The sequence below is a fragment of the Eleginops maclovinus genome, chromosome 6 (genome assembly GCF_036324505.1).
Source record: "Eleginops maclovinus isolate JMC-PN-2008 ecotype Puerto Natales chromosome 6, JC_Emac_rtc_rv5, whole genome shotgun sequence".
Taxonomy (NCBI): Eukaryota; Metazoa; Chordata; class Actinopteri; order Perciformes; family Eleginopidae; genus Eleginops; species Eleginops maclovinus.
In genome coordinates this window covers 14,039,318-14,056,543 of record NC_086354.1, presented here as the reverse complement: position 1 = coordinate 14,056,543, position 17,226 = coordinate 14,039,318, and the positions used below count along the sequence as shown (strand labels likewise).

Genomic DNA, 17,226 nt, shown 5'->3' with positions numbered 1-17,226 from the left:
GAGGTTCATCTGTGAACGCAGAAGTCAGGCTGTAGTATAGCCAAACGTTTCCAATCAATCCAGACAGGGGCACACACATGTGCTTTAAGAATGTGGGAAACACAATCTGATACTAAATTATAATATCTTAGAGAGACCTTTTAAAATATATAGAAATTACCCTTTAAAAATAATGCTCCTCTTTTATATTACGCCACTCCTGCTGCTAAAGTATATTTTGATAATCTATTGTAATTTCTTATGATATAAAGCTAAGTATCGCTCTCGATAGACAGAACATATTGATAGAAGGGCCACTGTTAGTGTATGCTTTTAGAAACGTGTCTTTCAGTGAACTCACACCTTATCCATAATGTGTCCAATAATGCAACACTTTTTATATTGGGTTGAGTCATTTGCAGTTGCATTTTGACAAATGATGAGAGAAGTAACTGTAATTCAAAGTTTATTCTCTCTCTCTCTTCTCTTCTGTCTGGTCTGTACTTCTCTCTTTTCCATCAACAGCTCACACGCCTCCTCTTAACACAAACACTCCCTTGTTACAACACTACCTAGTTCTCTCATGGAAAAAGCCCATCATGCTCAACCCCCGGTGTAAGTGTTATGTGTGCAAGCGTATACTGTACAGTATGTAGCGACACAGGGGAGACAGACAGACAGAAAGAGAGAGAGAGAGAGAGAGAGAGAGAGAGAGAGAGAGAGAGAGAGAGAGAGACACAGAGACAGAGAGAGAGAGAGAAGCTCCTCTCTCTGTTTATGCTGGCAACAAACAAACCACTTGCTTTGCAGAGCAATGGCAGGAACCAATCTCCTTAAAGTAATTTGCAATCACTGTGGCTGAAAAGGCCTTTCGCATCAATGAGCTTTTGTGACATTCATTTCAAAGTTGAAATGAAATATTGAAATATTTTCTGCCAAATATTTTTTGCTGGAGCCTTCTCTCACTCATTTGATTCTGATAAATGTATGCTCAAAACATTTCCGTTTCACTATATCTTTGGCTTTTGAGGAAGGAGTGGCATTCTCAAGGTTGTGCTGTGATGGTTTAAAATTGATATCTTGATTTGTGTTTAAATGGTATGTTGTGCTATTTGTATCCTTTCCAAATATCCTTAGCAGCAGTGGAAAATGGGTTCCCACTCAGACAGCCAGTAAGCTGTTGCTGTCTACAGATTATGAGATAAAGAATTGGGAAACTGTTGTGAGACCAGACGGCAAACAGTCATCATTCCCTGCAAGTTGCTCAATTGAGTATGATGAAAATGTTGCACTGGGGGAATTGTGCAGTCTACAGAACCTAGAGAGTCAGCACTCACTGAGTATATTTTTAAATACTCAAGTGTCACAAGAGTTGAATAATGTGATTCTTAACTGAGCAAACTCCGTGAGGAAGATTCGGATTTTGTTAAAAGCGCCTAAGAGCTGCATGTTTATACAAATCTTCTGTTATCTCAAGATGCATCAATGCTTTGATACAGAAATCGAGCACTAGTTCAAATCAATAACCCCTTACTGATATTCCCATTGAAATGTTCAACTTTAACCTCTGTGAAAAGATAAATGATTAGTGTTTTGTCCCAACTTTATCCCTAGTGGTCTTCCTGTAACAAAAACCTATTTATTTATTGAATTATTGTGTGAGCGCGTGGCAAAAATATAAATTTGCAGCTGTAATGTTGGTGTGATTGAAACATTTGTAAAACATAACGGACATATACAGGTTTGTAATAATTTAGCATTGGTCCTAATTTCTGACCTTGAAAATCCTGATTGAAGATCTGTTCAGATAAAATCTTATGAGCCATGAAGGATTTAAGAAAAGACATTAAGTCAGTGTAAAATTTATGGAGGAGCAGGGTACTTGTAGATGAATTCTGTCAAATCATCAGAAAAGTTGATTAATGCGCTCAATCCCTGTCTCATAAACCAACAGTTTGTAATAAAAGTGTAAAAAATGCAATTATACATGAAGTCAAAGTCATAGTAGTATTAATAACCTTTGTCAGCTTTCCAGATTGAAAACAACAGTTTGTTCATTAAGTCCTTCAGGATGGTGCAAAGACACTTCATCCATATTGGTGTTTGATGTCGGTACATTGCGTTGATTGATATGTGCTGTCGGTATCAAATTCATGTAAAGCAGGAGCAGTATGGTCGTTCAAGACAGCCGTCCATTGTTATTCTCTGGCTCGTCCTGCACAGACTGATGTGATGTGACAGTGTTTGCTAGGCAGAGACAGCTGAATGTGACACAGCCAGCCAACTTCAATGTCAATAAACTCAGGACACTAACTGTTCACAGCTGATCTTAAAACAAACCACACTAGGCTTTTTCACATGTTTTATTTTTACATTTATGTTGAAGGCTGCTGCTCAAATCTTCATAGGACATCAAATAAACAAATATAATACAAATAATCTGGGCTGCTGCCCTGAGGCTTAAAAAGAAAGCTAATGAAGTAATTGAAGAAAAATTAGAATTTTGCCTCCCAATTCAACTTAAATCTTCTGTTTCCTGATCTATAAATGAAGTTACTACCAGAATCAGTGAAACGGGAGTTTGGAAAAATAACAATTGCAGTATAACTGATAAATGTATTCAACTTCAGTTCACTCAAAACAACACCATGGCATTTGTCTTTCCCACTAACACACTAAACCTAGGAGTTTCTGATTCATCTCATTGTATACAAAGAGGTAATAAGTTACTATTGCATATCCGGATTTCTTTCAGTGTGTGAACATATTGTCCAAGAGTTGAGACACATAGAGGCATGTAGGGACATAAGTATGAACAAATGTACAAAAACCCCCAAGTCTAGCGGGATGCGGGGTTAATGGGACTGGTGATGACGGCTGTGGTTTCAGTGGGAGATGCATTATTACTTCTTTTGGAGGTGCGTGGCTCTGCTCTTCTCTCTGGCCATCAATGAACGCCTCTTCCTGCTGGACATGGCTCCCACAGGACGGATCTTCATCTCTGTGAAGTCCAGGGACACCAGGTGGCCCTTCCACGGTTCCCAGTTCACTCCCTGAAAGCAGATTGAGCAGGAAGAGATTGAAGAGTTAAGTCTGGGTATACATTGGAGTGATGAAATAGAAGGGAGAGTGGAAATGAGGGAGACAAGAAAAGGGTGAGAGAAATGGGCAGGCGACAATGACAGACAGGCAGAATGACAAACACTAATAAACACCAGCCTCTGGCTTCATTTCATGTAAGTACAAACTTGTTTTGACTGTTATTGCATCTCGCCGACAAACATTGCGGCAGACATCTGCAGCGACAATGTTATGGATGAAATCTCGTCAACAGCAGAAACATTCCCCTGGCATTTTCTTCAGTATCAGACTCCCTTAAACATAATAACTGTTGTTGTTATCCTATCAGCCTGGTAAAAAAACACTTATGCTTTATAGCTGGTGTGAGAAATGTGTTTTCTCATCACTGCTGATGGATTCAAGCCATTTGTGCTTCATCTCAACAATCTAAAACAAAACCACTGAGAGAGGGCTGGGGTGAAGCTGTCTTTGATTGCTGACCAGGGAACAGCTTCCTGGTAAGCACGCTTTCTTCAATTTTCTTTTGGTAAGTATGTTTTGATTGAACCTCAATACCAAAAGTGATTCCATTTTGTATTATGATTGTAAGTTGTATTTGCTGAGCTATTTAAGCACTAGCAAATGTATAAAGTGGAAATCAGTTTGTTCTAAGGGGTAATTGTACATCTGCTAAATATATTTCCTTCAGCAGTAAGAGAAATGCACAATTAAAAACAAATATAAAAGAAAAGCATGCCTCTCTATTGAAACCTTTAAAATTAATTAAAACTCTCGCTCAATGAAAATTGGATTTGCTTGATCGACATTTTGAACTGAAGGAGACTCAGAAAATAAACAATGTAAGATCTACTTTCATTCAGGACAAAATACTTCAGTGTGGCTAAACTTGTTAACGCAAATTAAGGAAAATAGTGTAGAAATGAGAGTAAATAGCCTTATTTCAAAGATCCTTAGACAGTTAACTGGTAACTTAGGTCATCACATTATAGACTCCATTTCATATTCCTAGTTAACGTCAACACATTGTTCTTGACAATTTAGCAAAAGATCGGTTATGTTTGAAGTGTTCTTGCAAACAATATACATAATTACACTGATACTGTGCATGAATGCTGATTCAAGTCCCTACGGGTACTGGATGAACCCCCAGCTTCCTGATTTGTCTTTTTTATTACTTTTTCGACTTTTGAAACCCCAAAAGCCTGGATCCACAGTTATGGCAGGATAGCTCCCTATGTACATCAGTGCAGGACTGCCTCATTGCTCACTCACCAAACTGTGCCTGGTGTCTCCCCATCTTCCATTGAGGTTGGCCAGGTGACAGTTCTTGTACCACCAGGCGCCGCGGTGGGTCAGGGCACAGTTACCAAGGGCGATGTCATTATCGTTATCAACGGTAGTCCAGGGCCGGCCTTGGTGGTAGGTCATAGCATCACCTGGGGATCATTAGAAATAAAACAGTAACTAGAGTCTAAATGTTTATATAATACAGGATAGTCTGCATGCAGTTCAAAATGCTCTCTATCAACAGTTATTCTGCTCACTTCTTGTTCTTCCCTGATGGAAGAAATGTAATAAGAGTACAGAAATAGAGAGATATATGTTGTTTCAGCACACTGTGGTATGCGTCCCACTCGCTGTGTGTCTGCATCTGTCCGGCTTCAAACCCCAGTAAAGCCCTGCCTTTTCAGAAAACACTTTCTCCAGATAGCTCCTGTCTATAACTGACTGAATATACATAGTTTCTCAAAAAATATTCCATCTTTTCTTAGTGTGAATAGCTTTCTCAGCACCCCTCAGAATAATGGGTTGGCTGCATACTGCTTGTTCTCTTTCCTTTTTCTATTTGAGGGAAGTGTCTGAGAGAATATACATAGAGTAAGCTCCATATGCTGTCAATTGTATAGCTGGTAGTTTGGAAGAGAGGCCCACCTGCTGTCCCGCTGTATTTGCCGATAGTGAGTTTGAACTTCTGCTTGACCGGTGCAATCTGAAAGTTGTCGTATACAGCATAGGCTCTCTCAGCGCCAAGTCCCAAGTCCACCCTCAGTTCATACTTAGTTGGAGTGTTGGTGAGCTCATATATCTTATCCAAACCTGAGGGAACAGCCAGACAAGAGGACATGCTCCATTAATGTTCAGATGTGCATGCTTCAATTTCTGCTGAGAACCGCTGCTCACCAATCCAGAACTCCTCTGTCAAGTTGCCAAAGCCGGCTATGCACTGTTTCCAGCGTTTCATGAAGTCCAGTTTGCCGGTGTTACGTCGCTGCAGCATCTGAACGCAGCAAGCACAGGATGATCACTAACATCTGTTACACAAATCTTTCAAAATGTTTTCTGTGGTAACCATCTCCATCACTAACATTCTAGAAGCAGCAACTACTATAATTCATGGGTATTAATACAACTGCATTTCTATATAGTTTGGGGACACAAATCAAACTAAGCATCAAAGGTGTTGAATATCGTAAATGTGGACATTTCCAGGGTCATTTTTCCGAACTTGTAAAGTAAAAAAATAACATTATACAACTTCTCTCAGGCTGTGTGAGTCATTGGAATATTCCTTTAATATTGACTTAAATCTAATCTCTGTATTTTTGTAAGTGGAAGTTATTCATACCAGCCAGCCGCCTCCATCAGTCTCCATGTCGCAGAAAGCCTCAAACGGTTTGGAGTGGTCGTTGTTAAGGTAGAGGGTGTATATGCCACTCCTAGTATTGCCATTCCTCATGATCTGGATGCAGTCCACGGGGAAGGGATACAGGAGGCCAACTTGAGAAGAGATGTGACGGTGTTGTTAACGCATCTTAAGTAGCATTTACATTATTTGTTATGGAAAAAAACATGTGTTGTGAAGTCACAGTGAATTAGATCTTTAATCATTTGTGGCCATAGAGGCGCAAAGTTGACATTTTTCCCCGATTTTACGAACATCTTGAATTTTACTGGATAAAAGTGTGATCATTCATGTGATCTTAATATTTCAAAGGTTTACTTATCCTCATACCTGACCAGAGTATGTTCGTACCAGAACTCAAAAGTTTAGACTAATTGAATAATTGGCCTTTTGCTTATTATACCAATTGTAGTCTTTGGGCACAAATGGGTATTACCTATTCAATACTCACAATGTGACGTTACAGCGCAACAACACGACAGCATAAATCTCAGACAAACTGACATAAAATATTAAAATAACAGAAAAAGAGTACCATACACAGAAAGCAGTAGTGACTCAGTTACCTGTTTTGAAGAAGGTCTGTACCATCTTGCTCCTCTTGCTCCCCCTGTAGGCGATGATTGTGACGATGTATTTCTTCCCCATCTCCAAACTGGATATAGCAAAACTGCTCTCGCTTGCCCCAATCTGCCTTTCAACCGTCTGAACACAATACACATTTGCATTTAATCTGACTGAGCACTCTCTTTATGAAAGATGACATTGTCTTAAGCTTCAATAAAGACATGCATTAAGGAGATTCATTTTTTATTATTATGAGGTATTTAAAATGTATCAAGAAAAAGATCGATCACCGCCTGTAGTTTAAAATACTCCCAGTAGATTAATTTTATGTTTGACCACAAGAGGTCAGCGTTCTACAGAGCTTAAATTTACTTTTATTCTAGCTCAGCATGTTTAACGGGTAATTGTTTGCTTGTTAATACAAAAGTAGAGTTTAAATCTGCATGTTTAAGTTGAACGTTGTCATTTGGCCACAGTTTTCGGAAATGAAGTGCAGAAAACATATTCTTTTTTTATTCAATAAAGAATTTTTAAAAATTGTCCACCATCGTATGGTCAAATTCAGCTTTCTATACGTTCTTTGAAACTCAATGTAACAGTTGTATGACAAATCAATTGTATAACTCAGTTGTAGCATATTCGAATACATTTTGCAGTTGTGTCTACAATTTTTGAGAGATAAAATAAATCTAAGTTACCTCCATGTTGCCATCCTCATCTCTGTAGGTGAGGATGTACCCCTCAATATCAGCGAGAGGAGGAACCCAGGTCATAAGGGCAGACTCTGGCAACACATCAGTTGCCTTCAGGTCCTTGGGGGCATCAATTTCTGTGATTTGATGTAAATCAGAGAGATTACAGCACGAGAACACGGTTTATGTGATACATCTTTATTTGATTAAAAACAGAATATTATCTTCGGTGCTTCTTTTACTTGAGTTTGTTAACTTAAATTTATGGTAATAATCAACTTAGGAGAGACCCCAAGAAGAACGGGCAAAAACCCATACAATATTTTATTATATTCAGCTAATGAAATTGTAATGGGACAAAAGTGTAAACAGTGACAGATTTAGGGGTGCCATTGGTGATATCATTTTTTGAAAGCAATGCTGTGAAACACACTGATGTTGGTTTAAGTCTAAACTGACAGATAAATGGTGCTTGTTATGAGGTCCAATAAAATCACAAATGGAATAACACACACTTTTATGGGTCCCAGATGATATCTGGTGACACAATGGCTTTCCTATCTGAACCCAGCATGGTGTTGGTCTGTAGCCACTAAAGCGTATCAAAATGAGTAACGATGAGACAAGTAAATAATCCAAAACTTGGCCATTTTCTGCCTAATTGAAAAAGTTCCCGCCTTCACTTAAAGCTCCCAGGTGATTTTACAGATCATCTAGCTCACACAAAGAAACTCCTGTTGTAACCCGTTCACCATGTGCTGCCACTGCTATTTTTACCCCTCACTAAGATACCAGACATACCCAGTGACCTGGCTTCAGCCTCCGGGAAATTTCCTGCCAGAGGAGGAGTTTTGGTTCTCCCTCATAGTTTTAAAGTTAAGAATAACCCGTTTTGGTATCTGTAAGAAATCTACAGTTCAATAAATTAAACATCTTTAGGGCATGAGAAATGATGTATTGCTTTTTAGTGTTGAATATATATATTTAAAAAAAGGTTTTTATCATTATTAAATAAATAATACAGCATTTTTCAGTTAATTTTGTTTAGCAGGTGTCAACATAATGTGGTAGATCATTAATTTAATTCAACTCAATCAGCAATTTTGGGGTTCACATATCAAGCAGTTAATCTAGATATGTCTCACAGATGATGCAAGCCCCACAGGTGACTCTCTGTCCCAAGGAAACAACCCAAACCATAAGAAATCCTTCCTGTTGGTTGCATATTAACCTGTCTCAGCTTTTGTTGAGATTTTTCTGCTGGCTTTGCTCCCCTTGATGGCCCAGATGTAGACAGTGTAAAGGACACCAGGCCTCAGGCCAGTCAGCCTGTAAGAGGGGCTGTCAGACCGGACTGGGATTTGCTCACTAGAGCCCTCAGAGGAGCTGTAGGTGAGGATGTAGCCATCAATTTCTGCCTGGACAGGATCCCATGACACGCTGAAGCTGGACTCTGTTTCATCTCGGGCTAAGAGGTTAGCAGGAGCATCCAAGTCTAAAGGAAGATGTTAGTGGAGGTGGTTATTATACTACAGATGCAAACTACAAGATCTACTGATGCAAAGATGCATTGTCATACAATATTCTGGCATGCATTTGCTACCAAACATTAGTCATATGATGAGAATTACAAGGATAAGAATGATGTGTACTTTCATGTATAATACATCATAAAACAAATAAGATACCCTCTAAACATATGAGACTGAAATCATCCTCCCTGCCCAAATGTAGACGATATAAGTGACATTAGAAAACAAGACGCTGTAAGCTTGTCAGAGTCAGCATGATTCCCATTTTTTTCTTTGCGCTTGAGCTTACATCAGAGTTTTTATTCATTTTTGACCGCACTGTGTCTCACGACATGTTGATGATGGGCCAAAAGTTTAGTTGGAGCACCAAGTTCTGCATATGGAGTCACAGTTATAGCAAGAGATAAGGAAACTTCTACATGAGAGCCCATGTGGTCGCATGAACCTTGGAGCTCATCCAGGAATGTTAAAGGTTTCAGACAATACCTGGTTGCCAAATTGTAAGGACTGGGAAAATTGGGACTGTGAGAGAAAAAGCCTGATCTACTGCTTAATCTTATCATATCCATCCTAGACTCTAGTGAGCCTGATGTTGAAAGGATGAAAACTTTGATTGGTCCCAACATTTGGCCCTCTGAGTTAGCTGAATAGGCCTGGTATCCCTGGCCAGACTATTTAAATTCCCATCTCCAAGTCAATTGGTCTTCTATTCAATCATAGGTTCTTCACACAATGGACTCTGTTTCATTCCCCTATCATACAAGCAGCTGTGAAAAGCTGTAGTTAGAAGGTGTAGATTGATGTTTATTGGGATGACCCATGAAAGGTGGTGGTGGTGGACAACAGGAGTGAAGAAGGCTGTCAAAGTTGGAAAGAAGTGTCTTAATGCTTTAAGTTTTCCATCTCTTCAATCCTCCATCTGTGGTCACAGACATTGGCAGATGTAACTGAAATGACCACATTGTTGGATACAAGAGACTGAGATGAGGTTCTTGCAGAGTAGCAGGTAGAGGTGTGTAGGTTGCATGGAAAGAAAGGATCACACCTCTGAGCTGGTACAAGACTTGAAGAACTGGAGTAAATTATCGGGGAAAAAAGATTTTCTGCTCTGCTTTGCTGGCTGTGAAACGCACAAGAAAATTGGCAAGTAGATGGATGAAGTGATGGATGAATACATTTTTAAACGTCCCTACAAGCAGATTACTCCACCATGTGTGAACTTTTTTTTTCTTTTGGGTTTTAAAAGAGAGTATTTTTGTCTAAATAACTGTATGAAAAATAAGAATACAAAATAAACCCAGTCCCAAAAAAAAAAAAATGTGTGCGTTAAGTACTTCAATTTCAATCTAGGCATAGCTTTAATTGGTCAGTTTGACAGAAAATTGTAGATTTGAGACCTGTCTGGGCTTCTGTTGAGATTTTCTTGCTGGCTTTGCTCCCCTTGATGGCCCAGATGTAGACAGTGTAGAGGACACCAGGCTTCAGGCCAGTCAGGCTGTGAGAGGTGCTGTCAGAACCAACTAGGAATTCCTCACTAGAGCCCTCAGAGGAGCTGTAGGTGAGGATGTAGCCATCAATTTCTGCCTTGACTGGATCCCATGACACGCTGAAGCTGGTCTCTGTTTCATCTCGGGCTAAGAGGTTAGCGGGAGCATCCAGGTCTAGAGGAAGATGGTGGTAGAGGATATTAATAAACAACTGAGGCAAACTAAAGCCTCAAGACCAATCAATAAGGTATTCCTAGACCTGCAGGTCTCATGATACACTGAAGCCGGACTCTGTTTCCCCTTTGCAGATAGCTTGCACAGTAGTTTAAGATAAAGAGTTGTGGATTATGTAACAGACTAAAGCTAGATTCCCCTCCCCCCTAATTTGGGCCCTCTTCTTCGTTTTGCATGCCACCATGCATGCTAAAATGTCCGGTTTCCTTTTGGATTCTGAGAAACGAAGCGCTTTCAGATGCAGATCCCAAATTGTAGTCATCAAAGAAAATTCCCTGATTTAAGAGTGTGAATAAAGATATTTTCATGTCCTTTTTAAACAAATATTTAAAAAGTTACTTTGTTTATCGGCTAATGATGTCATAACGAGTGGTTTCCCTTTTCCAAGGTAAATAATTCAACCCCAACCTCTCATGGCTCAGCTCTGAAGAGCCAACACTGTGTCAATGGTACTCAAAAACTAGAGTGAGGGCCAAAGTAAGAGAGTTGGGATCAGACCTAATTACACATTGGTTGAAAACTATATCCAACAACCAGGTCTATGAAAATAAAAAGCTTTTAAAACATATATTTCATAAACATACTAATAGATGAGCATTTTAGACAATAGCTAATCAGACAGTTAAGTTCTTTGAATTTGAACAGAAATACATATTGAAACCTGTCTCTGCTTGTGTGGATATCTTGCTGCTCGTTTTGATCCCCTTGATGGCCCAGATGTGGACAGTGTAGATGACACCAGGTCTGAGGCCAGTCAGCACGTATGAAGAACTCTCAGACCCGACAGGAATTTCCTCACTTAAGCCCTCAGAGGAGCTGTAGCTAAGCACGTAGCCATCGATTTTGGCCTTGGTGTGATCCCAGGACACCCTGAAACTGGACTCTGTTTCATCTCGGGCCAACAAGTTAGTCGGAGCATCCAGCTCTGCATGGGGAGTTATGGTTAGCTTAGACTATTAAAAAACACCAATACAAGTGCAAACATAACAACAACTAAACACAGATACCTCTTTCACATTCAGTTACTGTGAAACATCAAACTTTGATTTATGTGTTTGGAGGGGTTTGATGTTTTTGGGGTGTTCTTCAATCAAAACTAATAGTTTTTTTATCAAGAATATGACAGATGTTCTGAAATAATGAATTACTGTTTGAAATAATTTCCTTTTTACCTTAAGAAACTAGTCTTCATTAGACGAATCTTTTGTCTTAAGGTCCTTAATCCAAGTTTGACATCATATCACATTGTTATGTAAGCAGAACTACTATAAGTATACTACAATCTATGTTAATTCAAGAACATGCAAACTACTATTGCAAACAAAAGATGGTGACTGAGCGTGGTTACAGATAAGAAAAACCTGAACCATTGATGTTGGTTTTCCAAAGCCATTTGGACAACTAATATCAATAGTTACTCTTCACATGTTTCCCATTTTATAAATCAATAAGGGGTTACAATTGTTAAGATCACCGGTAGCAAAGTGAGTTTCAAGCCACTTCAGATATTTGATTCCTTGAGCACTCCTGCTGGTTGATGTATGAGTGAGCTTATTGAAGCTAACATGTCTGCTCCCCTCATCAAAAGTAACCAGGAAAAACCTGAAAGCTGAACCCTTAATGGAAAAAAAATGTAGATGTGTACAGATATGTTCAACAAACACAGCAACTCAAAGGAGTTAATATTCCCCATGTGGCCAGACTAATGGTGGCCTTACCATAAATCATAAACCTGCAGAAGGGCAAGAATGAAAAGTCTAAACTCAAAATGTTATAAATTATAAACCAATAATAACAGTGAGTTTGGTTCGAGCTTTGAGATTTAAAATGTGCTGCTCTCTTAATTCCTGAGAAACATTTATAATATTGGCTTTAAACAATCAAAACAATACAAATGCGAGGACTGTCTTTTATTCGTTCTCTTTTCTTTACTGCTAAAATGTCCTACATGTTTTCAATTTATAGAGCAATGTGGATACACTGTACACCAGTCAGTACTCAAAAGAGCTTTTCCTCTGCCTTTCTTTAGAGACATAAAGGCAGCAACAGCTGCTAACCTTCCAAACAGGAGAAATGAGAGAAACAACATTCCTGGCTTTGTTAAAAAAATGAACTTAAACTTCTCAAAGACATTCAGCCCCCTGGTTAACTTAACCTACATTAATTGAGGTCTCACGCCTAATTATGTTTAATAGCCTTTTTCCATTAAATTCAAGATTTCCTCTTGGCACATTATCTAAGAGGGGTCAGTAAGTGCTAATTTAAAAAAATGTGCAGATAATCTACAGAAAGAAGATCAAGGTGAAGTGATTGGTGAATTGCATATAAGATCCATTTAAGCTTCCCATACAAAAGTCCTTAAGAAAAAGAGATACTTCAAATATATTTCCCTCCACTTGCTGGCTTTAAAGAAGGAAGAAAAGAGAAAGAAACTTGTTGCCCGGGTACACTCAACATATTGAGATTCACAGGTCTGTTTGATTTTACATTTACCATTGTGGTCAATCAAAAGACTTAGTAATTTTTCTTTCATGCCTGACTTTCTGTTAATTCTTTGTAAGCTTCATATAAAATACCATGACCCTTTAACTTATCTGTCGAGCATTTATATAAGTTTCATATGAATTGATTTTGGAGACACTTGAACCAGGGTACCATTCAAAGTTTACCTGTTTCAGCTTCTGTTGAACTCTTCTTGCTGACTTTATCTCCCTTGAAGGCCCAGATGTAGACAGTGTGGAGAACTCCAGGCTTCAAGCCAACTAGCCTGTATGACGTGCTCTCACGACCTACAGGGATGTCGGTGCTGGAACCCTCAGCAGAGGTGTAGCTTAACATGTAGCCCTCTATTTCTGCCTGGACACGATCCCATGACACTGTTGCCGTGTCCTCTGTTACTTCAGTGGTGACCAGGTTGGTAGGAGAATCAATGTCTGAAGAAGAAGAGAGAGCAATCAATGAATGGGAGACAAGCCTACAAGTAACAAAACAATGAATTGTTCTTCATCAATCCTTCTAGTCAATTCAAACTTGTCAAATTATTCACATCCTGTCTCCACATTTTGGGGACCTTATAATGATATAAATCTGATTTAAGTTTAGTAACAATGAAGTTCGAGCTTTAAAAATAAACCTTAATACTGACTGAAACGAAGAGTGGTCTCCCATGTTAAAGTCTCAAGTTGTTGGCCCTTCCTTCCTCCCTCTGCGGCTCTACAATAACATCACCTGACTTCCTCCTTTGCTTCCCTCATAACAACCACGGTCACCAGAGGGCTTTGTCAACTAAACACATGTTCTGAGCTGAAAAGACTCAAGGCACTTCTTCAGAGGACAGCCTCAACTAAACCAGGGTGCGTTTGAATCAAATAGCATGTTGCAGGATGAGAATAGTTTAATGTAGAGTATGGCTATCATTATATCGCTGTGTTTGGAAGTGATGTGAGTTAAATCCAGAACCAGCATTGTTTGTCAAGAATGAATGATAAAACAAGATTTCACTTATTGCTGTTTTATTTTTTTATCATCTAACGGAAAGTGTATGCAGTAAGCCAGTTATCCAGATACTGTTTTTGTATAGACACTGTGGATGAAAAATGATCCAACGTCTCAAAGAAAGAGCTCTGTGGAGAACATTACTACCACACAACCCATAGTTTGGTCCTGAAAATTGAACTCCTCAGGATGAGCTGCAAAGGGATGAGGACACAGGGAAAGCCTCTCTTAGCGAAATCAGTCAGCTTGGGGAGTCACAGGAGACACATGGGAGCGCAGGCGGAGCAGTTGGTGGTGCTTGGGTGTTAGTCTGCCGACGGATCTCGATGAAAGCAAAGTGAGAGAGCAGCAAAGAAAGGGAAGGAGACAGCAAATAAAAGAGTCACAGAGGCCTAAAAAGAGAGACACAGAGGAAGTGAAGGGAGATGTAAAAGCAATCATCATTTAGGATGATTCTTCTGTGGCAGCGGCTCAGTGGAGGTCAGTGTTGTGTCAGTGCGCAGTCTGCATCATGAAAATTGATTGATGATGCTTGCAGGAGAAGAAAGGAACCGCGCATCTGTCCAACTCTATACCCATTCTTTGTCTCTCTTCTCCCTTTGTCACTTTTCCGTCCTTGTGGCTGCACTGCTTGACAGTCTGTCATGAGCTTAACCATAGAAAGAATTTATAATAGCTCCATGTTATAAGTGTTTTCACCCAGGCCAAGAAAATTAGAGGTCAATCCCTAGTCAAATCACCTTAGTGCTACTAACAGAGCTCAGAAAGCATCTGAAACCACATGTAGAAATGGCCAAGCATGTTAGGCTTCCATCTATATGTTTAATTTATTTGAATACAATATTGGTGACTTTAATAGCATTTACTAAATCAATCTAACATCTATCACATGTTGTTTGGTCTGTTACAATCCCACTTTTTCCATTTCATAGGAATATTTTATTGAAACGTATTAAAGAGTTTAGTTTGTTTCAATAGCTTTAATGTCATGTGACCAAGTGAGCTCAATGCTGGATCTTTAGAACGCAACCCTTTTCATCTTGTTTTCATTGGACTTCAGGGAGTTTTTATTTTCTTCCATTCAAAGGTCCCACACATTTGTGGCAGGCTGAATGTTTACACAGACGGTGTGCTTTTTTCTATTACACCTCGTAATTTCACACTGTGAGAATGACACACATAACTGTGAGTATGACACACAAACAGAAGCATAGGCCACCAGGCAGATTTTATTGGCATGTTGTAATTTTGGCAGAAACTGCAAAGTGGTTTTCACACATTCTGGTAGAAATTTCATTTCAGTGGCACTAGCAGTAGCTTAGAAATTATATCTAAAAAATGCACATGCACAGTAATAGTCCAGTGGACAAGTTGTAGAGTGAGGTAAAGCAAAACCTACCTACTTCATGTGCCAAGTTCAAAAAAAAAAAGGTTTAATCACCAATAAATATTGCCTCCAAACTCTATAGTGGTATTGTTTTTCTATACAGCCAGACATCCGACAGAACGTTCTTGCTATAATCCACTGTGAAGGAAACACTACACTGAAAACAGCAGACCTCTTTGACAACCATTGATAAATTGTAACATTTGTACCACAAACTGTGATTTTCTTCAGAAGAGAATGAACCCTGCTTTTATTTTTGTTATCTTTAAAACCAAAGTGATGCAACAGATGACCTCTTGTTCAATAGCAGTTAGTTTAATGAATGACAAACTGAAGATATAGTGGTGTTTTGCGTTTTATCCCTCTTGTTCTCCTTCAAAACCAACGTTCCCTCTGCCCCTTTGTTTTAGTTTTGAATGTTTTTTTATACTTTTCAGTTCAGAATCAGAGTAAACTATTTCTGATTCTGATTCTAGCCTTAAATAAGCGGTATAGCTGCGTATATGTTATTAGATCTTTTTCCAAGCACCGCTACTTTCTAAAGGGTGCCTTGCATGTGCTCTAGAACTGTGTGTTATGGATTGAGTTTCTCCAGACGTTCTACTTCACTAGCTGCACAGTGACAGTGGCTACCGGGCTGCAGAACATGAGCTGTGGCTTTGGTGATTTGGAAAACAGCTTATCCATTACGGCATGTTCAGCAGAGGCATCGACCACAAGGTGCACAGTAACAGGCTGCCTTTCATTATTTACAGCCTCACCATACTTTAGAGCCATGTAGGTCAGCGGATGTCGCCGAGAGGATATTATGAGTCAATAGGTGCCATTCTTTTAGACACCACAGTATATCAGGTGTTACTTATGTTTTGAAGTTGAGTCCTCTGGCTGCCACATGCTTTTCATGGTTGTCCAACAATCTGTTTGTTCTACAAGCAGGTAATAATTCTTCTTCTGATAGAACTGATCAGTTTATTTCACCACATGTAGAGGTAGAAGTACCATAGGCATGCCATTTTCACCGTTTTGAGAAATTACACCATTATTTTTTCATCATTAGAGGTTTTTTTCCAAATGTAGATGAACTTGCTGTCAACTTAACTAATGGTATTAATATATTATTACCATAGCTGTATTACAGTATCTATAAATAAGTGCATAAATTGCATTTCTTCCTGCGAATTTGCACAATAGAAATCAGTATATCTCCGGGAACTGAGCCTTGTCGCTACAGACACACATGTACAAGCCAAAAAAGCTGTCACTTTAACACCAATTTAATAAAACTGCAAAAAAAGGGTCATAGTTTATTATCTCCATCAGATTTCCCTTCTAGCATTTTCACTTCTTTTACTGCAGGGAGAAAATGCTGATGGACAAGTCTGAGCAGACTTGAGACTCCCACTGGGCCCCATGGGATTTTTTAGTATGGCCTGATAACATAAAGACTAAGCATTCATCTCGTCTAAAGCCAAGTCCATCTGCTTTTGGTTATATGTGCCTTGGTGGCTACTTTATTGAATCAGAATCAGCAGTAGCAGCAGTGGTATGTTGTGTTTTACACCTTATGAACTTTTGGCAGGTTAGTGAGTGAGAAATGTGCGTTTCAAGTTTGACTCTTGGGTTCTCCTTTACTGATGGCAGTAAAGATGAGAGGAAGATTTATAGAACCAAACTGGATGCACATATGTGGATCAGGCAAGCCGTAAATATTTAATGTAGTGCCATTCCCTTTCTACATACAATTCACAAGGCCAAGGCCATAATGACCACCATTCACTGCCTGGTAAATACATGCGTTCAGGTTCCCGAATAACTTTGTTATCTTGAAGAAACAACATGAGTGCATTTCCACATTAAACACATTATTATTTAATATATTTTATGTGAAGTAAAGTCCGTAAAGACTTAAACAGGCAGATAAAGGAAATAAAAGTGAGAAAGAGTGGAAGACCTATAGAAGATATAGAAAAGACCTTCCACAGTATATCCTCTATGGAGATAAGCTCAGTTTCATATAATAACAGTAGCTACACATTAATGCATTACGCTTTGCTATATCTTATATTATATACTGAAATTGTCTCTCTGG

The 17,226-nt window shown here is 39.0% G+C and overlaps 1 protein-coding gene across 3 annotated transcripts in view; it reads right to left on the bottom strand.

The window, feature by feature from the left end:
• Positions 1 to 2,326: 2,326 nt before the first annotated feature.
• The window catches only part of tnn (tenascin N), a 30,369-nt gene continuing 15,469 nt past the window's right edge, over positions 2,327 to 17,226 (bottom strand). The window contains exons 9-19 of one of the 3 annotated variants that reach the window (XM_063886786.1): positions 12,925 to 13,188; positions 10,917 to 11,180; positions 9,932 to 10,195; positions 8,234 to 8,497; positions 7,009 to 7,139; positions 6,310 to 6,448; positions 5,687 to 5,838; positions 5,242 to 5,338; positions 4,993 to 5,157; positions 4,333 to 4,496; positions 2,327 to 3,032 (exon numbers count right to left, since the gene is read on the bottom strand). In XM_063886786.1, the coding sequence (XP_063742856.1) occupies positions 2,883 to 3,032; positions 4,333 to 4,496; positions 4,993 to 5,157; positions 5,242 to 5,338; positions 5,687 to 5,838; positions 6,310 to 6,448; positions 7,009 to 7,139; positions 8,234 to 8,497; positions 9,932 to 10,195; positions 10,917 to 11,180; positions 12,925 to 13,188 (2,054 nt within the window). In that variant the 3' untranslated portion in view covers positions 2,327 to 2,882. The remainder of the gene's footprint in view (positions 3,033 to 4,332; positions 4,497 to 4,992; positions 5,158 to 5,241; positions 5,339 to 5,686; positions 5,839 to 6,309; positions 6,449 to 7,008; positions 7,140 to 8,233; positions 8,498 to 9,931; positions 10,196 to 10,916; positions 11,181 to 12,924; positions 13,189 to 17,226) is intronic. The other 2 variants (XM_063886787.1, XM_063886788.1) reach the window with 2 other exon arrangements.